The following is a 25,152-nucleotide window of genomic DNA, read 5'->3' on the forward strand; positions in this document are numbered from 1 at the left end:
TACTGGGTGGAATCCCCAAATCTTTTCCTGTCTTTGTGTTCTTGTATTTACACCGCATGCTGTATGTTAAAAAGACAATAACAACAACATTTATTTATATAGCACATGCTGTCTATTTGAACTGCTCCCATACGACAAACGCTGCAGAGACTTTCCTGTACGGACATCACGGTTCAACAACAACAACAACATTTATTTATATATCACATTTTCATACAGATAATGGAGCTCAAAGTGCTTTACATGATGAAGAACGAATTTAAATAAGAGAACACTAATAATCATAGAGCAAATGTAAGGTCTGATGGCCAGGGAGGACAGAAAAAACAAAAAAACTCCAGACGGCTGGAGAAAAAAATAAAATCTGCAGGGGTCCCAAGGCCACGAGGCCAACATCAATGACCTCACAATCAGTCCTCATGGTATTCAGAGTTCACATGGAAGAACCTGATGATGATGACGGTCATGTGGACTTCGACTCTGATTCTGGGGCTGCTGGGAAGTGTGACATGGAGGTATGTGGGGGATTGCTGAGATGTTTATGAGTAATGCCTTAGGGTTCTTGAAGTTTGCTCATTAAACAATTTCATGTGTGTAGTTCGTCTACAAATCTTTGCGCTGGTGAAACATTTTCCTCGAAAATCGGAACCACAAGAAGAATTTCTGGATCAGCTTGTTTTTTGCCCACTTCTAATTGACATTGCAAACAATGTTCTCCTGGCCAAGCAGAAATAGCTGCAAAGTGGCTTTTAACGCTATACGAACAATACCATGTTGAGTTCTGCTGTTGGATGGTAGCCACCATTTTGCGGACATTAATGCAACCAAAAAGTATGCAAAGTCTAAAATCGTGCATAAGAGGTTCCAGCACCACCATTACACACACCAGACAATCATTAAGTGTTTAAGCAGCGGTCATCACTGGACAGGAAGGTCAATGAAGTCTTATGACACCCAACCCCAAGAGTTAAGCAGAAGAGCAATAAAAATGCAAAGAAAAAGCACAGCAGTCAAAATGCTCATGTGATAACATTCAATACTTGACATTATCCATCCATCCATTATCCAACACGCTATATCCTAACTACAGGGTCACGGGGGTCCGCTGGAGCCAATCCCAGCCAACACACAGGGTGAAAGGCAGGGTGCCAGCTCACCGCAGGGCGCACACATCACCCACACACCAAGCGCACACTAGGGACAATTTAGAGTCGCCAATGCACCTAACCTGCATGTCTTTGGACTGTGGGAGGACACCGGAGTACCCGGAGGAAACCCACGCAGACACAGGGAGAACATGCAAACTCCAAGCAGGGAGGACCCGGGAAGCAAACCCAGGACTCCTAACTGCGAGGCAGCAGCGCTACCCACTGCGCCACTGTGCGCCACCTACCTGACATTAACTGAATGACAAACAGTGACGTCCATCTTACCGTCTTAGAGTTTGGCTCAAAACTTGATTCACGTTTACACTGAGCTCAGCTTTATAATCCAAAAGCCTTAAATCATTCCGGGGTGCCGAGATCACTTTGTGCTCTTTATAATGGAACATCAGGGCTTCCCATTCGTCGACTTCTTTCACTTTTCCAGAATGATGCGTGAGGTAATGAACTGAGGCTTTGTAGGCAATTCTGGGATCCACGATCATCTTTTTGGGGTCAAACCATTCGAGTTTCGTCTCCCTGTTGACAAATTGTAGAACATTGACTCCTGGGACATCGTTCCATTGTAGGGCGCCAGGGTCTTTATCATACATATCAGTTGGAAATACGCGATTTGAGAACCTGAAGATGTTGGCACCAGGTGTCACCTCTCTTAGGGAGTCTATCAGGTCTCTCCAGTTGTTGTGTTTGTAGGGTACAATGATCTCATCCTGGTCGATAAGAACCAGATACTTGCTGGAGTACATGTTTCGGTACAAACAGTCATTTAGTGCCACAATCTGACCGTGATAGTGCAAGTCTCCCTTGTGCAGTTTATAACTCCAGCTTGCGGATGGATTAAGGTACAAATTCACTGTCCACTCAAGAAGCTGGACAAACCCTTCTTTGACGTAGTAGTCCAGCACCTCCTGTACCTGGTCAGAACAGCTTGTCTTGTAGATGACCACCTTTCTGGCCCCCAGCAGTCGGTACATCTCTAGAGACTGGATGAGCTGCAGGACATTACTGAAGTTATTGAACATCGTGGAAGTGCAGACGGTGAAATCCCACAGAGGCTCAGGGGGTCGAGAGTCCTTAGTGTTGTGAATTGTTAGTGTGACCCCCGATGATGTCCTGTCACTGCTTGTGCTCACCGTCACATTGGTCAGAGCTCTTGATCCACATGGGTTTGTGCAGGTGAGACTCGCCATCCCGTAAGGAAAATCAAAGTGGTCCCCGTGAATGTCTGCATGGATGGGTCTGACGTGAATGGCATTCCCACACGGCACGTGGCAGTAGAGCGCCCCCTGCCCTTTTTCATAGTGACTTCGCTTCACAATTCCAGTGATTAGAATCAGATCTTTCTGCTGTCGGTCTTCGTAAAATGCTGTAACAACCAAAGCTTGGGCATCTCTGACTGGTTTGACCAATGAAGAGGTTTTTTCTGAGTGAGGAAACAAAATGTCAGAATTAACAACTCAGTGTATTTATTTAAGTTGAGTTAAGTCAGGATTATTAGTGTCGTGTCTACACGGTACAGAGTGGCGTGAAACTTTTACGTACTTGTGTCTTCAGAACTGAAGAAAAAATAAAACTGCTCAAAAAAATTAAAGGAACGCTTTGAAAACACATCAGATCTCAATGGGGGAAAAAATCCTGCTGGCTCTCTCTACTGATATGGACTGATATGGTGATGTGTGAGGAACGAAAGGATAGAAATGAAAATGATCAACCGACAGAGGGACACCCCGAAAATCAAAGGGAACAAAATGATCATTGATCAAAAGTCCATTTTGCAACTCCAAATCGTACTCAGTAGTTTGTATGACCCCAAGTACTTGTATGCATGTCTGACAACGTCCTGATGAGACGACAGATGGTGATCTGGACCAGGGCATCAGTGAGCTCCTGGACAGTCTGAGGTGCAGCCTAGTGGCACTGGATGGACTGAAACATAATGTCCCAGAGGTGTTCTATTGGATTGAGGTGAAGTGAGCGTGGGGACCACTCAATGGTATCAATTCCTTCATCCTCTCGTCACTTGAGGCCGGGCATTGTCATGCACCAGGAGGAACCAGCATAGGGTCTGACAGTGGGTCCAAGGATTTCATCCCGATACCTAATGGCAGTCCTGCGGTGCCGTTGTCTAGCCCAGCAGTTCTCAAACTTTCGTATTTCGCGTCCCCACCCCCTTCTACCTGGAATAATTCTGCGCCCCCTGCATAACATAAGATAGATGAGAATAACCTCTGGTACAACTAACCAAGGTGTGGTGTCGCCGAGTCCTATCATTTTTACTTCCATAAGACTTGCATGTGTTCGGCTAACTTCGATGAAATATTTGCAATTTAGTTGTTTTTAAAGTGCTTTAATAACTGTTAAAATGCCTTGTGTGGTTTTTGGTAGTAATTCTGATCCCAAAAACAAAGAATAAATTATTTATTCTTATTTAATTATTTTTTTTTATGTAAAGAAACGATTAAATATGTTTTCATTTTTAAAAATCTCGTAAACGAGGACACCGATGAAGTCAATCTGCGCGAGACAAACGTATTTTCGTCCAACACATATTATGCCGCTGTTAGTTGTATCATGAAAATAACCCAACACGCAGTAAATCATTTAACTCAAGTTGGCGATATTGGCTACGCTGCCAATGTGGTGAAGTCGTGCCACATTATCACCTGATCTGCTGTTACCCGAATGTTCGCGACAGACACCGATACGTCTCGGACTTTCTGGATTGAAAATACGCGACTATAAAGGCAGCAGCAGCAGCGGCGTCGCTTGTCAGTTAGTCATTAGATCTCTGCCTTAGAAATGTTTTATTTTAATTTTAGTTATAATGCATTCGTTGCGATTATATGCTTGCAAATTTTAATTTGAAATAAAAATGTAAAAAATGTATTTTGATGTCTTGTTCATTTATTCAACACCCCTCCCCTTGTGCAGCTTCAGGGCCGTCCCAAGGGGGTGCGCCCCACAGTTTGAGAGCCGCTGGTCTAGCCTGTAGAGGTCTGTGTGTTCCTCCATGGATATGCCTCCCCAGATATACCATTACTGACCCACCACCAAACCAGTCATGCTGATCGATGTTACAGCATAACGTTCTCCACGGCTTCTCCAGACCCTTTCACGTCTGTCACATGTGCTCAGGGTGAACCTGCTCTCATCTGTGAAAAGCACAGGGCGCCTGCCAGTGGTGGACCTGCCAATTCTGGTATTCTATGGCAATTGTCAATTGAGCGCCACAGTGCCGGGCAGTGAGCAAGTATCACTATATGCAGATGAAGTGGTACTATATCTATAGATTGTGGAGCCGACCCGGACACAGACAGGCGGACATGTTGTTTGTCACCACCACACGTTTTATTATTTACAATATTTACACAATATAAGTCAGTGCACAAACCCCAAACACAGTCCTGGCCACAAATGCCTTCTTCTCGGGCCGCCTCCACTCTCCTTTCTTGCCTTGTCCGTCTTCCACCCGACTCTAGCCTCGAATGAAGGGAGATGGCCCCTTTTGTTCTCTCCCGGATGAGCTCCAAGTGGCTCCCGGCAGTCCCTCATTGGCCACGCCCCAGCGTGGCGGAAGTGCCGGCTGTTCTCCCGGCAGCTCTCCGGGTGTCCTTCTTAATCTTCCCCCCAGCACTTCCTGGTGTGGCAGAAGTGCTGAGGGAACAGGTCCAAAAGGCATTGGGGCACCTCCTGGCGGTGACCACAGGCCCCTGCAGGGTGGGGCTTCCATGCCCTTAACCCGTGGCCCCCAAAGCAACCAGGAAGGCGGCCCCCACGTGATCCAGGGTGGGCGCAGACCCACATCCGGTCCCTCACGGCGTCCCGGCCGGGTCGTTGCCCCTGGCGTCCCTGACAATATATAAATGCAAAGCCCTCACTGACTCATCACTAATTCTCCCACTTTCCATATAAGTGGGAAGCTGAAATTTCGTGTACTCATTCCTTGCAGTGTACTTACAAAAGTTAGGTATGTTTCATGTCCTATTGTAACACCCAAGGGGAACTGGTGTACCCCCTAAACTGTATATATAGATAGAGGAAACCCCGCCTCACTATTTCTGTGACTTCCAATATACGTGAGAAGCCCAAATTCCCCATGCTCATCCTTTACACCGCACTTTACAAACGTTGAGTATGTTTCATTTCGCGCCATGCCCTGTAACGAACTTTTGAAAATAATGTCTTCTTTTTGGCGGTTCCCATCATTATGCCGTAAGGAACTTTTGTAACTGACCTCTTCTTTTGGCAGTTTCATTCCTTATTTCCATTAACAGACGATTTATTTCATGGCAGAGACTCACAAGCCCCAATGGTTCATTTTCCTTTTTCCCCATGGCCGCTGTCTGTGCACCTACAGTACCACGTGGTTTGCTCCCTGAATAAAAAAATGTGCTTTTCTCATTCACAACATTTACAATCGTAAATGAAACTCTTTACAATCAACAAATTCACTCTCAATACTAAAATAAGCCGACAATTACATTGATAATCATGTTACGTTATTTGTAAAATGTTTCTTTTTCATAACTTCTGTAGCACACTATTTCTCTGCTGCGAAGCGCGGGTATTTTGCTAGCACTGTATATGAGACCCACAAAACTCTGTGCCTTCAGCCCAAACAGCACTAGCAGAATTTCAAAACATATTTGGACTTAAAATTAATTTGAATACAAGTGTGCGCTTTCCACTGGACTCTGAAACCACACAACATTAGATTGGACGCCTTCCCTTTCATCATCGCAGGTCAGTTCACACACCTAGGGGTAAACATCACAAGTAACTATAAAGCTCTTTTTCAACAAAGCTTTGCTGTCTGCATGGAAAAAATTGAACAAGACATGCAGAGATGGACTACCCTGCATCTCACTTTAACAGGGGGAATTAACACTGTTGAGATGAACATCCTCCCTAAGCTTCTTTTTCTACTTCAAAGCATACCCATTGTCACAGATGGCTGGGGTTCTTACCCACCCGGGACACCTAAAAGGACCGGAAGGTGACAATAATAGCTTCCGAGTCAAGAGAGGGCAACCGCCCTGGACAAAAAGAGGACCACGGGAAAGGGACAAAAAGATTTTAACCCGTTGGGACCCGCGGCCACCGCCAGGAGGCACCTTAAGTCTCAACAGACCAGAAAAATTGTCACTTCCACCACACCAGGCAAGATGGCGGCTGAACCTGCCAGGAACGCCCGGAGTGCTTCCGGGACAAAGGGTAGGAAGTTCTGCCGGAAGTTTGTTTCCAGCCACCTGGAATGCATCCGGGCGGGAATAAAAGGGCCCGCCTCCTAACAGTTGGGGAGCTAGAGTCGGGAGAGGGAGCAGGACGAAGCTCCCAGGAGGAGATTGGCGGCCAAGGACATCGAGAGAAGCCCAAGAACAGGAGTGACTAGCGTTGAGTACACTGTGTGTGATTTGGGACTGTGTTTATTTATGTTTAGTAAACGTATGACTTTTATAAAGATGTGTTTTCCGACTGGTGGTGTCCGGGCAAGTCTCACACCATATACATTAACGTAGCGTTTCTCAGCCTTTAAGTATTTGCACCCGAGTTTTCATAACAGTTTTAAATCACACCCCCCCTAATTTTTTTTTGAAAGGAGCCCACTAATACCAATTTCTTTTTTAATTAATGACATATCATAGATACATATTTTATTATACCTACTTTTATCCACATTTATCTATATTTATTTATCTAGTATCAGAACGTAGTTTAAGTTAATTTGTTTTGGTTTCAATAGATTTATTTTTCATATTTTTGATTCTTGTTTTCTTTTTTTCACATCTTCGTGCCCCCTTAGGGGGGCCTGCCCCACCGTTTGAGAACCACTGCATTAACAAATATTTTTTAAGAAATTATATTAAATCATAACCTCATTTATTTGGAATTCCAAACATCCTCGCACCCAAAGGATAACCCTATAATGAACTAAAACAGAAGGTGGCACGGCACTACCTAACTTTCAATTTTATTACTGGGCGGTAAAGATACAAGCTATAAAAACCTGGACATTGACACAAATTGATGAACAGACACAGGCTTAATCCACAATAGAAATAAAATCCTGCAGTACGTCTTTATAGCCCTTGCTTTGTACCCCAGTAAATTCGAGTCATCGTCAATCTACTAACAACCCAGTTGTGCTCCACTCACTCAGAATATGGAACCAATGTAGGTAGCATTTCAAGACAGAGAAGCTTTTATCTGTTGCACCTCTACATAATAACCACATTTTTCCACCCTCTCAAACTTAACAGTTTTAAATGTTTGGACATCATACGGGATTAAATCACTTAGAGATTTGTACATTTGTGTATTCTACAAACAATTACACCCAAATTTAACCTCCCATCAACACAATTTTTCCACTATTTCCAAATTAGAAATGTTGCTAAACAAAATCTGCCTAATTTTCCTCACCTCTCACCTACTTCTATTCTGGAAGAAATATGGATCAGTCTTGAGGATTCAGACAGCATTTCTATTATATATAAAAACATTTTAAAGCCCCTTCCTTTTAAAAATCCCAGAATACAGTGGGAAAAGGATCTCTCACTCAACATTTCAGAAAAGGAATGGAAGATAGCAATACACAGAATTCACTTGGGCTCCATATTATCCATCCATCCATTATCCAACCCACTATATCCTAACTACAGGGTCACAGGGGTCTGCTGGAGCCAATACCAGCCAACACAGGGCAGAAGGCAAGAATCAAACCCAGGGCAGGGTGCCAGCCCACTGCAGGGCACACACACACACCCAAGCATACAATCAATCCACTTAAAACTATTAATCGAGCACATCTGTCTCATTTAAAATTGTCCAAAATGTTTCCAGGACAAGATCCAACCTGTGAACGTTGCAATCGAGCTCCAGCCTCACTGGGCCACATGTTTTGGTCCTGCACTAATGTCGTGATGTGAAATTTTGCATACAAATTGATAAATATTTTGTATGTCTTTATTTGTAACTTAGACAAAGCAAATGTAATATTAGTGTTACATTATTGATAATAACAGCAATGGTTTAAGAACCCTTTCCACCTTTTAGGACTGAGTCTCTTTGTAATTTTACGACAGAGTTGGGTGAAGTGCCTCGAACAAGTTCGGCTAATATGTCTCTGCTGAAGTCTTTCAGTCAACCCCCACAGGAAAGCCAGGCTGCCTAACTGCCAAGCTTTACCTTAACACCTGGTTTGGAGGGCCGGTCTGAAGGTATTCTGTCCCCCCATTGGTCTAAAGAATGGCTTGTATCAGAAGCCTTTAAGTACCATGACGTCCTATTGGCTCAAGGAGTTGGACAGGAAACCTATACCTACACAGCTCTCCCGTTCTCTTACCAAACTGATGAAAGACCATCTCACACATCATGAACTGAAAAGGACAAAACACCAGCGTTTCTCAACCTTTACGTATTTGCAACCCGAGTTTTCATAGTGGTTTTAATCGCAAAACTAACGTTTTTTTGAAAGGAGCCCACTAATACCAATTTGTTCTTTTTTAATTAATGATATATCATTGATGCATATTTTATTATACCTACTTAACTTTTATCAACATTTATCTAACTTTATATTTATTTGTCTAGTATCAGAATGTAGTTTTAAGTTGATTGGTTTTGGTTTCAATAGATGTATTTTTCATATTTTTGATTCTTGTTTCTCTTTTTTTCACATCTTCGTGTCCCTTCATGCTCCCCTAGAGGGGCCCACCCCACAGTTTGAGAACCAACACGATGAAGAGCACAGCTCGGCCGCCATATTGAAACAGGCATGTGGCCTGTTCTGAAGAAAGCTGACCACAAATGAACACGAGAGATTTTAAAGTAACTAACAAGTCTGTGTGCCGCCTGTAACTACAAATCACCATTTATCAGGTTGTATGGTTGCCAAAATTCAAATGTACTTGCATATTGCTAAGATTTAAATTGTAACTTAACTCCTTCTTGTCTTTTATTACTCCTAATTGTCTGAGGTTATAGATGTAGAAGGGAAGGTGTGGAGAAGTTATAAAGTACAATACCTTATAAACAGTGGTAAGTCTGGGAGATCTGAGGCATTCTGACAAAGGCTACAAAAGCGGACAGTTGAGTAATATAATCCTCCACCAAGACAAAACAACCAAATTAACGTCATTCTGGACCAAAATCTTTAAATGCCTTTCGGAGAGCCTTGGTGTCACAATCCCTCCTAATCCACTGACGCCTGTGTTTGGTGGGCTTCCATAGGGGCTTAAAGTGGAGAAGGACAAATAAACCGTAATTGGCTTTACTTCTCTATTAGCACAGACTTATCTTAATAACTGGAAGAATCCCAGTTCACCACCTTCACGTCAGTGGGTAACTGATGTCATATACTATTTAGAAATTGGAAAAAATCTAATTCTCAATTAGAGAATCTGTGCCTAAAACCTGGCAGGAACTGATCAATAACATTTTAGAATAAACATTTATATTGGGGGGAAAAGGGTTCTCTCCCCTCTTTTCTACTCTTAAACTTTTTCAGGGCTGTTGGCCTTCCTCTCTTTCTCTTGGGTGGAGGTTGAATTGAATTTCGTTTTGTCAAGTTATATTTTACCAGTAACGGCGCGCTGCACAATATCGTGCAGTGAATCCACTTGACTTGAGCATTCCTAGTTTTCCCCCTCTTTCTCTGTACGTTCATCATTCATTTGCTTAAAGGTTGATGCTCTTGCTGCTTCCTGAGCAGCTCTTCTCTTCTCCACCCTAGCGGCCTACTTCTTCTCTTCTCCCATCGTCATCTTTTCATGTTAAAACTGATAGTCAGTGTTTGTGTTGCAATTACTTAATACGTTTTCCTTAATTTTTCACCTAAGCTGGCACTTAATTCTTCAATCTGACTCAAGAATGATTTAAGATATGAAGAGGTAGAGGAAGTGATGGTGAAGGTGGTAGAGATGAGAACGACGCCCTGCTAGCCGCTGCCAAGAGTTGACTCTACTTCTTCTTCTTCTCTTGGCTGCTCCCGTTAAGGGTTGCCACAACGGATCATCTCCTTCCATATCTTTCTGTCCTCGTCATCTTTTTCTGTTACACCATCTCCTGCATGTCCTCTCTCACCACATCCAGAAACCTTCTCTTAGGCCTTCCTTTTCTCCTCTTGCCTGGCAGCTCTACTCTTAGCATCCTTCTCCAAATATACCCAGCATCTCTCCTCTGCACATGTCCAGACCAACACAATCTCGCCTCTCTGACTTTGTCTCCAAGTTGTCCAACCTGAGCTGACCCTCTAATGTCCTCATTTCTAATCTTGTCCATCCTCGTCACACCCAATGCAGATCTTAGCATATTTAACTCTGCCACCTCCAGCTCTGTCTCCTGTGCCACCATCTCCAGCCCATATAACATAGGTGGTCTCATTACCATCTTGTAGACCTTCCCGGTCACTCTTGCTGATACCCGTCTGTCACCAATCACTCCTGTCACTCTTCTCCACCCATTCCACCCTGCCTGCACTCTCTTCTTCACTTCTCTTCCACAATCCCCATTACTCTGTACTGTTGACCCTAAGTATTTAAACTCATCCACCTTCACCAACTCTACTCCCTCCATCCTCACCATTCCACTGACCTCCCTCTCATTCACACACATGGATTCTGTCTTGGTGGTCCTACTGTCCTTCATTCCTCTCCTCTCCTCTCATATCTCCTCCTCTCTAGGGCCTCCTCAACCTGCTCACTGCTCTCACTACAGATCACAATGTCATCAGCAAACATCTCAATCCATGGGAGTCCTGTCTAATCTTGTCTGTCAAGATCTGATTCTACAATAAAATAAGAATAAAAACAGGATTAACCTTGCTGGTCAATCATCACCCCAAATGCGGACAGTGGAGGTCACGTAGTATGTGTGTACCAAATTTCAGGTCAATCGGTCAAACGGATTGTGAGTTACAGGTGATTTAAAATCCTGGACAGACAAACGGACAGCCACGGTAGCATATTATATATAAAGATAAGGAATGTTACTTGCTTTTGATAAATTCAATAAAATGAAAAAAAAAAATGGAATTAGTGGGCTGTATTTGTAAGTGATCTCAGCTGATTGTTAAAAGAATATCCACAATGGTGACTAAAATATCAAGTGTTCATCTCTTAGACTAGGGGTACTCCTATTCCACCTGCCCACCACAGACCCTGAGCTGCCCTAATCAGGTTTATGAAGGTTAGGTTGTGTTAAGGGTGAGTGTGGCTGAGTATGCCAATGCGCCACTGCTCTTGAGATGGGCACTGGACGCCATGCCCTGACCTGAGTTGAGTGGGTTTCATAATGGATGTAACTGTATGTATCGGAGTACCAGGACCCCAATGACAGTGTTATACGGCTCACAGTGGTAAGCAGGTCATGTCAAATTCAACTTGTGTAAATCAATTTCTCTTTCATTCCTCTTTCTGCCTCCACACACTCAGGCCAGCAGGACCCCACCATTGCACTGTTGCTGTTGCATGAATTTCATCACACTGGACGCGGATTCTTCTGCTTTTGTAAGCTTGGTGACAATTAGTGGCTCCCACAACTTCTTGATTACTTGTCGGCCTGTGGTCAGTGCTGCTTCACATTTCTACAGATAAAAGATTACACATCTATTGCAGGAAAACATCTTCAGAAACGTCAGAAATGAGCTGCAGATGACAGCTTTCACTAAACGGAGCTCAGCAGCTGACCCCAGTGGTAGTCACAACAAGAGCTTCCTTCAAGAGTGTGGCAGGGGTGTGGGGCACAAGAACAGAAGGGCGGCACCACACGAGTTTCAATCATGAGTTCAGTTACAGAAGTTCTACACTAGGGGGCGGTAGGCCAACTTTTTGTTGTACAGTAGAATGTTCAGTGCACTAAGGTACAGAAGGTTAACCAGCTCACCAGAAGGCAGAACAAGGTCCTTAGATGTCAGCGAGGACATTTTGACTAAGTAAAAGCTGTTCTTACCAGAATACAGAGTTATGTGGATAAAGGCCAGGGGCCTCATGCATAACGCTGTGCGTAGAATTCACACTAAAAGATGGCGTACGGACAAAAGCGGAAATGTGCATACACACAAAAATATCCAGATGCATGAGTCTGCGTTCGCCAACTTCCACGTTCTTCTGCTCCATAAATCCCAGTCAGCATGAAGAGCAACACACATGCACGCGCATGCAGTCCCGCCCCAACTCCTCCCAGAATTACACCTCCTTGAATATGCAAATCAATATAATTAGCCCTTAAGCCCAGTGTTCTGCGAAAAGGCAATGGCAAAAGCACGAGGGGAAAAGAAGAATTCCAACGAATATCAAGTGGAGTCAAAGAAAAAAATGTACCATTTGTTGGTTTAAACAGTGATAACAAAAGGAAGCTGATCGACTGACATAGCGTGTCGGAGAAACTTGAACGCTCAAGTTCACAAAGTCGCACAGAAGTTGTCAGGAATCAACGTCGTCGTGAAAATGTGAGTCGTAGCCCACTGTCTGAGTGTCATATGAAAGCTTATTAGGGTACAGAGAAAAAAAAAATAGGGACACAGTAGGGGAAAAAAGTTCGAAATGTCAACTTTAATCTCGAAATTTCCACTTTAATCACATAGTTTATTTTGGGATTAAAGTAGAACATCATCAACTTCATGTTAAAATCGTTTAATTAATCAGTTTCTCAAATCCCATTGTAATTAAAGTAGCACGTTAAATGCTTTGTTTTGTATTTGTTCTTCTATGTGCTCTATGTGTGTGAATCACTACGTGCTTCTTAAACGGGCTTTCTCTTCCTCTGACAGAACACAGAATCCAATACATTCGTGATATTACAGCTCTCTGAATAATTAAAATACTGAGATGTATATGTGATATCATTTTCATGATGATAGGAGTCAAATCACGTTATTAAACATGGGAACATGGTGGCGCAGTGATTGTGAAGAGCTGGAGCCCTGTCCAGAGATTGTTCATGTCTTACGCAAGATGCTTGCTGCGTCGTGCGTGACCATCGATATTTTATTGCAGCAGTCCTGTCTCTTTCAAACGTACTAACCTCCAATTCATGTCCTTCCTTTTCTTTCTCCAAATACCCAATCGCCACACAATCAGCTCTGTAATAGACAGTAAGCCATCTGTAAGCTGAGAACGCCGATTCTTCAAAACTTTTAAGGAAGATTGAAATATCTTCGTAGTACGTGTTTAATTATCCTATCCATCCAGGGTCACGCCAGTCCCAGCAGGAACAATCCCTGAGCGAGGCACCAGATCGTCACTAGTGCTGTGCCATATGTTTAATTGTTAACAATATAGATTATTTAAATGCAGTTAAAATTTTATCTGTATAATGTAATAAACATTTTGCTGCATTTCATCTAAAAAATGATATCGTCATCATATGTAAATATACGCTTTATAAAGTGGCGCAGGTTGTGCAATATTATAACTGTAGCACAAGTTTACAGTGAGGTGATTGTACTTACAAGTGCCAACAGTTCTACAAGGAGCACTTGATGGAGTGATGGAGTGCGTTTAGAGCTCTTGGGATGAAACTGTTTGTGAACCGCGAGGTCCATACAGGAAAGTCTCTAAAGCGTTAGTCGTATGGAAGCAATTCAAATAGACAGCATGTTTGAGGCAGCGTGTGCTTGATGCTGTATGCCGATAATTCTCTTTCTGATCAGCTGCTGTACAGCTGTGATTCACATTCAGATAAGTGATATAAATACTCCTAGTGGTGCAGAGAGAGGAATATGGAGAAAGATGATCCGATGTGGCAACCCCTAACGGGAGCAGCTAAAAGAAGAAGAAGAAGGTGCAGTGAGAGGAACAACGCTAAAGCAGTTATGGTATTTAGAATAGTTTGACCATTCTGTGGACCATTATATTGTTACAGTTAATTACAATCGGATGCCTTAAACTAATAAACAATATGTGGTTAATTTTAATGTTTGTGATAAAGCCGCGTCAGGGATGTGGATCTAAAAAAGAAAGGGAAACCACACTGGAACAAAAGCACTGCTTTGACGCTGGGTGCCGCCAGTTTGCAAAACCGAGTGGAGAACTTGCATACGCCAAGCATTTAGCTAGCGTGAAAACGTGCGTGGCTTTATGTCAAGTTTAGGTTTTATACATCACTATTTGAGCGTGGAAACGGGAGTACGCAACATTTTTGTACATATGCACCATTTATACATGAGGCCCCTGGTCTCTTAATCATTGAGCCTGTCTTGCTTCTACTGTTGGGAGAACAAAATACAGGAACAGGAAGTCCTTACCTTTCTCCTCAATTCTCAGCTGAATAAAGGTCACTTGCTCCTGGGAAGCTGTGCTCCCAAGACACTGGGCCAGTGGAGACAGATTTTTCTTGGTAGAAGGTTCCGCAGCCAAAGTGAGGACAGCAAATGTGGTGTTTGTTCTTAGAAGTGGCATAATGGGGGCATCACCACACCTCGCCTGAGCTCCTTCAGTGCTCTTCTCCTGCCTGCTGGCATCATCAGAGGTAGCCACGTATCTGGCACAGTCCCGCACTTCCATGTCATTGATAGAAAAGTTCTCCTTTCTGAAGACCTGCAGCATCCCAGTCCAGGCATAGCCTTTAGTGAAAAGGCCATTTTGATCCGAGGCAGCGAGTATGAGATTCTGGCTGCCTCTCTTGTTTCTGTAAATGCAGTCACGCCAGGCTGCCCACTGAAGAGCTTGTATCAAGTCAGTTGCAGCCGGTCTTAAAATGGCATCCACTTTCCAGTTGATGACCTCCACACATCCCTTTTCGAGGAATTTGGCCAGCATCTTCTGTGTCTCCACAGAGGTTTCACTTTGGTAGATGTAGATCTTCTCAGCCCCCAAGTGCTGGTAAGCACTGACATGCTGGAGGAGCTGTCTTCTGTTGTAACTGCTGAAAGCTGAGATGCACACCGTAAGGTCTCTGGGGGACTCGCTCTCATTGAAAGACTGGATTTGGACAGAGGAACTCTGGGTCATGTTCTGACTCTTTGTTGTCACTGCCACTTTTATTACAGTGGCCAATGTGCATGGGTTGTGGCAATGGAGGTCCACCAGCATGTAAGGAAAGTTGTGAATAGAGAAGAAGATTTTAACCTGTGCATCCATGAAGACGACTCTATTGTCACAATCAAGGCGGCAGAGGTACTCCTCATGCGAGGTCCACTTTATAACGGCAAAGATCTGAATCCCCCCCTCAGAGGTTTTCACATCTGATACTGTATGTTGCTTTAAACTGGCAGATAAAGCCTGGGGCCCACCATCAAGCATCTCAGGTTTATGCCAGTGATTGGCCATGCCAGGGAAGAGTAGCGTTAAAAAAGTCAGCAGCTTCGTTTGGATTGAATAAAAGCAGAGAACCCCAACTAGCAGTAAAATAAAATAACTCTTGTGTCGTCTGCATATTGTCTTCTTGATGTGTTCCATCACTGATGGGTCTGCACTCCAGAGGATGGTTTATAGTGCCCAGCAGGGCGACAAACACCTGTAGAGAAGCAGAAAAGCAACACAGTTAAGTCAGCTATGCTTCGCCATGTTGGGCAGTCAATTGAGTTTCCAAAAGGAGGAGATGCCTGTTCACTTGGTGTGGTCAGGAAGTGTAGGGTCAGAGAGTAGGGCATGACCTGAAGCAGTAAATTGTCAGATTCATCTCCACAGATAGACCACTTCTAGTACTTAAAAATTTTTGCCCAGAATGATGTTAATTTGGTGCAGGCCCAGTGAGGCTGGGGCTTGGTTGCAACGTTTGCAGGTTGGATCATGCCCTGGAAACATTTTGGAGAGTTTTAGTCGAGACAGATGTGCTCGATATATAATTTTGAGTTGTATAATTGTATGCTTTGCGCATATGGAGCTTGAGTGAATTCTCTGCATTGCTACTTTCCACTCCTTTTCTGATATATTAATTAAGAGATCTTTTTCCCAGTGTCCTCTTGGATCTTTGAAAGGAAGGGATTGTAAAAGGATTTTATATATTGTAGAGATGGAGTCTAATTCCTTAAAATTAAGCAATATTTTTCCAGCGTGGATGAGGGTGCAAGATGAGGAAAATTTGGAAGGTTCTGTTTAACAAAGTTCCTGATTTGAAGATAGTGAAAGAAATGTGTAGCTGGAATATTAAATTCGGAATGTAATTTTTCATAGGATGCAAAGACGTTGTCTATATAAAGATCTCTAAGCAAGTTAATTCCAAATTTTTCCAGATATTAAAAACTGCATATGTTTGTGAAGGTTGAAAGAGGTGGTTCTCTTGCAGAGGTGCCACAGATAGAAGCTTCTCCGTCTTAAAATGCTTTCTACATTGGTTCCAGATTCTAAGTGAGTGGAGCACAATTGGGTTATTAGTGTATTGCCGATAACGTGTGTTTATTGGAGCACAGAGCAAGGAATACAAAGAAGTACTGCAGGATTTTACTTCTATTGCGGTCCAAGCCTGTGTATGTTCTTCTATTTGTGTCCAGGTTCTTATCGACTGTATATTTGCTGCCCAGTAATAAAACTGGAAGTTAGGTAGAGCCATGCCACCTTCTGCCTTTTGTCTTTGTAGGGTCGCTCTTTTGATGCGTGGATGTTTTGAATTCCAAATAAATGAGGTTATTGTTGAATCTAATTGCTTAAAGAATGATTTATTAATGTATATTGGGATGTTTTGAAATAAAAAGGAGCTTAGGAAGAATATTCATCTTAACAGTGTTAATTCTTCCAGCTAGTGTGAGATGAAGGGTTGACCATCTATGCAAGTCTTGTTTAATTTTTTCCATGCAGACGCGAAATTTTGTTGATAAAGAGCTTTATGTTTACTTGTGATGTTTACCCGAGGTATTTAAACTGTTCTGCAATGATAAAAGGTAGGGTGTCTAATCTAATATTATATGCTTGAGAATTCACTGGAAAGAGTACACTTTTATTCAGATTAATTCTGAGACCAGAGAGCTTTTGAAATTCTGTGAGTGCTGCTAAGACTGCAGGCACAGAATTTTCTGGGTCCGATATATACAGTACCATGTCATCTGCATATAATGAGATTTTCTGTTCCAGTCCTTCTCTGCTAATCCCCTTTATCTGATCAGTATTTCGACAATGTATTGCCAGTGGTTCAATGGCAATGCAAACAGCAGTGGTGACAAGGGCATCCTTGTCTAGTGCCACGTTCTAGTTTAAAGTAGTCTGAGCAAATGTTATTGATGCAAACTGAAGCTTCTGGGTTAGTATACAGTAATTTAATCCATGCACAAATGTTGGGCCAAACCCAAACTTCTCCAATGTAGTAAGAAGGTATTTCCATTCAATCATGTCGAATGCTTTTTCTGCATCCAATGATAATAATATTTCTGGGGTGTTTGATTTAGTTGGTGAGTATATTACATTAAACAGGCGTCGAAGATTTGAAGATAAGTGTCGGCCCCTAATAAATCCAGTTTGGTCTTGTGATATTACGAGGGAGCACTTTCTCCATCCTTCTAGCTATGATTTTAGAGAGTATTTTAACGTCGTTATTCAGAAGTGAAATTGGTCTGTATGATGCACATTGTAATAAGTCCTTATTTTGTTTTGGAAAGACAGTGATTAGTGCTTGGCGAAAGGTTTGTGGAAGAGATTGGTTATCTCTGGCTTCTGTAAATGTTGCTAATAGGAGGGAGCTAGCTGAGGAGAATTTCTTGTAAAACTCTGCAGGGTAGCCATCAGGGCCTGCTGCTTTTCCACCTTGGAGTGACTTTATAGCATCTAGTAATTCTGATAATGCCAGAGGTTTATCAAGTTCCTCCACACTAAAAGCGTCAATTTGTGGTATCTGTAATGTATCCAGAAATGCATTAGATTGTATATTGTCTTCTTTAAACTCAGTAGTATATAGGGATTTATAGTAGTCTCTGAAAGTGTGCATTATATTTTTGTGTTCGATGAGTTTATCTCCGTTAGTGTTAGTGATTACCGAGAATGCGTTGTCTACATCTTGCTTGTGAATTTGTTGAGCTAAAAGCTTATTAGCTTTCTCTCCATGTTCATAGTAATGATGTCTGGATTTGTAAATTAGTTGTTCAGTTTCTTTAGTTGTCAAGAGGTTTAATTCTGAATGTAGAGCCTGCCTCCTCCTATGTAGAGTCTCGCTTGGTAGTCTGGCATGTTCTTCATCTATTTTAGTAATTTCGCTTTTTATCTCTGCTACTTTCTTCTTCGGATTTATTTCTGTGGGAAAGATATGAGATAATCTGTCCTCTTAAGAAGGCCTTAAGAGTTTCCCAGAGTATTCCTGCAGAGATCTCAGGGGATGTATTTGTCTCTAGAAAGAATTTGATTTGTTTGGATATAAATTCAGTACAATTCTCGTCAGCTAATAGAAGCGGGTTGAGGCGCCATCTGCGGGTGAGTGTATGGGGCTTAGTAATTTCAGCTCCAAGATCATAGCATGGTCTGAAATAACAATAGCATCGTATTTACAAGATTTAATCTTAGGCAAGAAGTTATTGTCTATAAAGAAGTAATCAATCCTTGAGTAGCAATGATGTACTGGTGAGTAGAAAGAATATGTTCTTGAATTTGGGTTTAAAAACCTCCAGGGATCTGATAAGTTGTGATCAGTTATAAACTTTGTAATTATCTTTGCGGTGTTAGTTGCGTCCCCCTGTGGAGGAAGTCTTATCTAAAAGTGGATTTAGAACACAATTAAAGTCCCCAGCCATTATAACTTTATGAGTGTTCAGATTGGGAATGGATGCAAATAAATTTTGTATAAATTCCTTATCATCAACATTAGGTGCATAAACATTTATCAAAATCATTTTACAGTTAGATAAGTCTCCCATGACCATTACATATCTCCCTTCAGGATCCAATACTACATCTGATGCTACAAATGGTACTGTTCTATGTATGAGAATTCCCACCCTCTAGTTTTCTTTGTAAAACTAGAATGGAACATTTGGCCAGTCCAGTCTTTTGCAGCGGAACTGATCCTTGCTTAGTAAGTGGGTTTCCTGTAAAAATACTATTTTAGCATTTAGACCTGTTAGGTGAGAAAGTACTTTCTTTCTCTTTAATTTGTGATTCAGGCCTTTAACATTCCAGCTTACGAAGTTAACTGTCCCATCATGGAGACACTGATTCTGAGTTTTTGATGTCATTTTATAGTCTTAACTGGAAGTGAGATAGTTTAGGTCTTAATTTCCTATTTCCCCAAGAGTTGTTGCCATGCAGCTTATTATTACGTTGATAGTTATAATTATAAAGATTGAGAGGATAGATTAGGTATAGATCAAGCCTGCTCTCTTTCTCTCCCCTTAACCCCCACCCTCCCTTTTGCCTCCCCAAGTGAGGCTAAAACCCACTTCACGCAGTCCCAGTCCTCTGACATACCCAGAGACAGAGCACGTCCAAAGCACATCAAGCCCCATGCAGTGCGCTTTTAGGTTAAAAGACAGAGATATCTGTTACCAATATAGTCTTTAAAAGAGAAAAAAAAAAAGAATTTTGCACTTAAAATATATATATAGTCTTCAGCAATTTTAGTGCATTAAGATGATACACCCAGATAATGGTGTTAAAGATATGTCCAAAATAAGCATAACAAGTCTTAATGCAGTAATAGCAATAACAGTAAACCAAGGGTATGATATTGAACAGTCTCGTTTAGGGTACACATGAAATAATTAGAAAAGAAAAGAGAAAAAAAAGTAATTAAGCACAATAAAACATAAACAGATAGCGCCCTAGTAATACTAAGTAATAATATGAGAATATATGCTGATAAAAACCCGTATTTTAAAACAATAGATCAGACAGTAGATTATTAATCCTAGCTTTATCATTTACCGCCATGACTCACTATTATGTATCAGAATAGTCCGGATCAGCTTTCTTAATTCATTTTCTGCTTCTTCCTTGCTAGCGAAGACATAGAATGACCCTGCCATTCCACTTTCAGTTTTGCGGATACAGGAGGCTGTATTTGACGCTGGCTTGCCGTAGCCGCTGTTTAATATTATAGAAGGCTGCGCGTTTAATAGCTGTTGCTGGAGAGAAGTCAGGGAAGATACGAATGTGGTTATTTTCATATATAATATCTTCCTTGTTTCTGAGGAGTGCCATCACCTCTAGCTTAAATGATAATCGTTCAAAACGAACTATAAAAGATCTTGGTCGGGTCTACGGTGTTTGATCAGCGTACGCGTAAGCGCTGCTATCTCAGATTCTGCTTTAAAGTCGTCCCCGATTATTTTAGAAAAAAGTTCAGCTGCGAATTTCACAGGGTTTGAACTTTCTCGATTCTCCGGCAGACCTTCAATTCTGACATTATACCTTCTACTCCCATCTTCTAAAGCAGCCAGTCTGTCTCCAAGTTTTTCTCCGAGTTTTTTGCATTCGGAACTGACATTTACTGCTCTTTCCTCGGCACTGGCAGCTAAATGTTCGCCATTTCAATCCGATTCGTGAATGTCTCCTTAAGATGCTCCAATTGATCAGCAAGCGTGCTCAGTTTAACCAAGTTTTCCTGAATGCGCTCTTCAAGTTTACCCAGCACCTGTCGAAGTTCAAGTTGCACCTCTTGACTTAGCCTTTCATTTGCCTGTTGGATTTCCTGTTTCAGTCTCTCAAGTGCCTTTGCCGTTGCTTTCTCATTAGCCTTCTCGCTTTTCTTTATATCTTGCGTGAGCTCAGCGAGCAACACCTTCAGTTCAGATAGTTCAATTGTGCCTTCTTGTACCGTAGATGAAGCAGCAGACTTTGCTGAAGCCGGTGTCCCGCTGCTCCAGGCTCGCGTAATTGCGTAATTGAAGCCGCGGACTTCCCGGCCCTTTCCAGTTTCAGGTAATCTTCTCCAATCGGCGAGCTATCCACATCTGCACTCACGATCGCACCTTCGCCCCTTTTCGTCTCAGCCGGCGACGATGTAGCGGACCGTGGTCCCGAGGAGTCTGTACTTTCGCCCATCTGATCCAGGTCTGTCTCTGAGAGGCCGTATCTTGAACTAGGGCTTGCTGATCGCAGCTTGGATGTAGCTTTAGTTTTCGATTCTTTCGAACCCCCCTTCTTGTTGGCCATGTTTATATGTGCTTACATATACTGTAGCAGTCCCTCTCGGGTTGAATAAATACAGGATATCTCAGAATAATAAGCAAATAATGTGAAAAATAGCACCACTGCTTGCGGAGCTCCACTTCAGATGTCCATCTCTCGCATCGGACGAGAACCACTTCTAGTACTTACACATACAGTGCAGTCATATGAAAAGTTTAAGAACCCCTCTTAATTCTTTGGATTTTTGTTTCTCATTGGCTGAGATTTCAAAGTAGCAACTTCCTTTTAATATATGACATGCCTTATGGAGACAGTAGTATTTCAGCAGTGACATTAAGTTTATTGGATTAACAAAAAATATGCAATCTGCATCAAAATAAAATTAGACAGGTGCATAAATGTGGGCCCCCCAACAGAGATATGACATCAATACTTAGTTGAGCCTCCTTTTGCTCCTTTGAGCCTCTCGACGTTGTCCTCCTATAGCCTGTGATGAGCGTCTGGATTCTGGATGGAGGTATTTCTGACCAATTCTTCATACCAAATCTCTCCAGTTCAGTTCAATTTGATGGACAGCCTGCTTCAAATCATCACAAAGATTTGCGATGATATTCAAGTCAGGGGACTGTGACGGCCATTCCAGAACATTGTACTTCTCCCTCTGCATGAATGCCTTTGCAGATTTCCAACTGTGTTTTGGGTCATCGTCTTGTTGGAATATCCAACCCCTGCATAACTTTAACTTTGTGACTGATGCTTGAACATTATCCTGAAGAATATGTAGATATTGGGTTGAATTCATCCAACCCTCGACTTTAACAAGGGCCCCAGTTCCTGAACTGGCCACACAGCCCCACAGCATGATGGACCCTCCACCACATTTGACAGGAGGTAGCAGGTGTTTTTCTTCCACCATGCAAAGCACGTTTTGTTCTGACCACATAACTCAATTTTTGTCTCATCAGTCCAAAGCACTTTGTTCCCAAATTAATCTGACTTGTCTAAGTGAACATTTACATACAACAAGCTAATCTGTTTGTGACGTGAGTGCAGAAAGGGCTTCTCTCTCCTCACCCTGCCATACAGATGTTCTGAATTGTAGAACGATGTCCAGATACACCATCTGCAGCGAGATGTTCTTACAGGTCTTTGGAGGTGATCTGTGGTTGTCTGTCACCATTCTCACAATCCTGCTCATATGCCACTCCTGTATTTTTCTTGGCCTGCCAGACCTGCTGGGTTGGTTTAGCAGCAACTGTGCCTGTGGCCTTCCATGTCCTGATTCCACTCCTTACAGTTGAAACTGACAGTTTAAACCTCTGAGATGGCTTTTTGTAGCCTTCCCCTAAACCAGGAGACTCAACAATCTTTGTTTTCAGATCTTTGGAGAGTTGCTTTGAGGATCCCATGCTGTCTGTCACTCTTCAGAGGAGAGTCAAAGGGAAGGAAGCACAACTTGTAACTGACCACCTTAAATACCTTTGACCACTCATGACTGTGAAGTTCAAGGCTTAACGAGCTCATCCAACCAAGTCATCAGCATTGAGCAGTGACTGGCATTCAAATCAGCACAATGACAAGGGTGCCCACATTTGTGCAGAGCCAGTTTTTTCACATTTGATTTAACTTCATACAACTAAATACTGCGTCACTAAAAATCCTTGTTCGGAAAACACCGCAGTACTCCTAGGAAATGAAAGACATACCACTGTCATCTTTACTGTTGAAAGGAGAGTCAATTATTATGTAGGCTAAGAGGGGTTCGCAAACTTTTCACGTGTCACGTGTACAGCGTAACTTTATTTGTCAGTCGAAATCACACACTGCAGTGCACAGCAGAATGAAATCGTGTCAGACGGTCCAATTATCTGCAAAGAGTACAACAAGAATAAGCAACGTGGAATCACCAACAAACTTACATACCACTTAACAGACAATAGCAGAAGTTAATGTTGCCCAGATAAACTACAGCCAAATGTTCATTAAGTGTCAGGGTTATGATCCTGAAAACTCCACTGAAACAGGAAAGCATTGATCCTATGAGGAAAGAGGAATACGGTTTAGTCGGAACACCGGCCTGTGCGAAGAAGTAGTAACGGGCATGGCGGCCCTCCTCTCTCGGCGATGACCCTTACACAGATTTTTCTATGGAAACCTTGTTACAACTTTTACTTCCTCTACAATCAACTCCGATCTATTTGGCACAAGTGGGGCAAATCAGAGGACTTCACTAAGCCATCCAATCGGCTATAGCGACTGGCAGTGTGTACAAAGGGCAGGGACTTAACCAGGGCAAGCTTTTGACTCAAAGTTACTGGGAATTCTTTAGTTGTGGGGAACAATTGTCACTACACTGGTTGCCTGTGTCATTCAGGATTGACTTTAAAATACTGCTTATGGTTTATAAAGCCTTAAATAATCTTGCTCCATCTTATATATCGGAATGCCTGACACGTTATATTCCAAATCGTAACCTTAGATCTTCAAATGAGTGTCTCCTTATAATTCCAAAAGCTAAACTTAAAAGAAGTGGTGAGGCGGCCTTCTGCTGTTATGTACCTAAAATCTGGAATAGCCTGCCAATAGGAATTCGCCAGGCAAATACAGTGGAGCACTTTAAAACACGGCTGACAACACATTACTTTAACATGACTTCTCATAACTTCACTTTAACTTAATCCTGATACTCTGTATGTTCAATTCTTCATAATAACTATTCATGGTGGCTCTAAAATCCATACTGACCCCTACTCTCTTCTGTTTCTTTTTCCGTTTTTTGTGCGTGGCGGCCTGCGCCACCACCACCTACTCAAAGCATCCTGATGCACCAACATTGATAGACTGAAAGCCAGAAGTCTACGTGACCAACATCATCAGGTCCTTCCATGAAAACCTAAATACAAAGAGGACTGTTTGATTTATGTTAGGTAGATTGCCCAGAGGGGACTGGGTGGTCTCTTGGTCTGGAACCCTACAGATTTTATTTTTTTCTCCAGCCTTTGGAGTTTTTTTTTGTTTTTTCTGTCCACCCTGGCCATCGGACCTTACTTATTCTATGTTAATTAATGTTGACTTATGTTTATCTTTTATTGTGTCTTCTATTTCTCTATTCATTTTGTAAAGCACTTTGAGCTACATTTTTTTTGTATGAATATGTGCTATATAAATAAATGTTGATTGATTGATTGATTGAACAATTGTAAGGTTCGAGTCTCCATCCAACACAAATTGGAATAAACGATTTACCCAAACCTCCAGGTAGACACATCCATCCATCCATTTTCCAAACCGTTGAATCTGAACACAGGGTCATGGGGGGGTCTGCTGGAGCCAATCCCAGCCAACACAGGGCGCAAGGCAGGAACCAATCCCAACCCACCTCAGTACACACACACACACCAGGCACACACTAGGGACAATTTAGAATCGCCAATCCACCTAACCTGCATGTCTTTGGACTGTGGGAGGAAACCCACACAGAAACCGGGAGATCATGCAAACTCCACGCAGGGAGGACCCGGCAAGCAAACCCGGGTGTCCTAACTGCAAGGCAGCAGCGCTACCACTTCGCCACCATTAGCCACCCCAGGTAGACACACAGTGATCCAAACAACTAAGCACATCACAGTCCTGTTAACGGTTAACCTCACGCGTAGCTGGCATGCAATAGGCCTCTTGGAATTTGTCTCTGCCTTCCATGGCACCCGATGTCCGTCCGCGTCCCACCTCACAGCCTGCAGTGAGGACTTCCTCTGCGAATAGATGTGATCAGACCAAGTGTGTTACACTTTTATAACAGCAAAAAAACGAATCCACGGTAGTGGAATCTGCAGAAAGTGACGACTTTCTATATATTTCGTTTGTGAGTGTAATTTGTGAGTGTAATCCGTAAACGTGCTTGTAATCCAAAGCACTCGTATATCAAACCGAATTTCCCCATAAGAAATAATGGAAACTCAGATGATCTGTTCCACAACCCAACAATTTTCATATACAAATGA

The 25,152-nt window shown here is 42.5% G+C and overlaps 1 protein-coding gene across 11 annotated transcripts in view; it reads right to left on the minus strand.

Annotated features, from left to right (window-relative positions):
* The window catches only part of LOC120543393, a 221,437-nt gene that overhangs the window by 45,371 nt on the left and 150,914 nt on the right, over positions 1 to 25,152 (minus strand). For all 11 annotated transcript variants that reach the window (XM_039776468.1, XM_039776461.1, XM_039776463.1 and 8 more), the window contains 2 exons: positions 14,410 to 15,620; positions 1,434 to 2,586 (listed from right to left, as the gene is read on the minus strand). In XM_039776468.1, the coding sequence (XP_039632402.1) occupies positions 1,434 to 2,586; positions 14,410 to 15,562 (2,306 nt within the window). In that variant the 5' untranslated portion in view covers positions 15,563 to 15,620. The remainder of the gene's footprint in view (positions 1 to 1,433; positions 2,587 to 14,409; positions 15,621 to 25,152) is intronic.

Source organism: Polypterus senegalus, chromosome 13 (assembly GCF_016835505.1).
Source record: "Polypterus senegalus isolate Bchr_013 chromosome 13, ASM1683550v1, whole genome shotgun sequence".
Lineage (NCBI taxonomy): Eukaryota > Metazoa > Chordata > Cladistia > Polypteriformes > Polypteridae > Polypterus > Polypterus senegalus.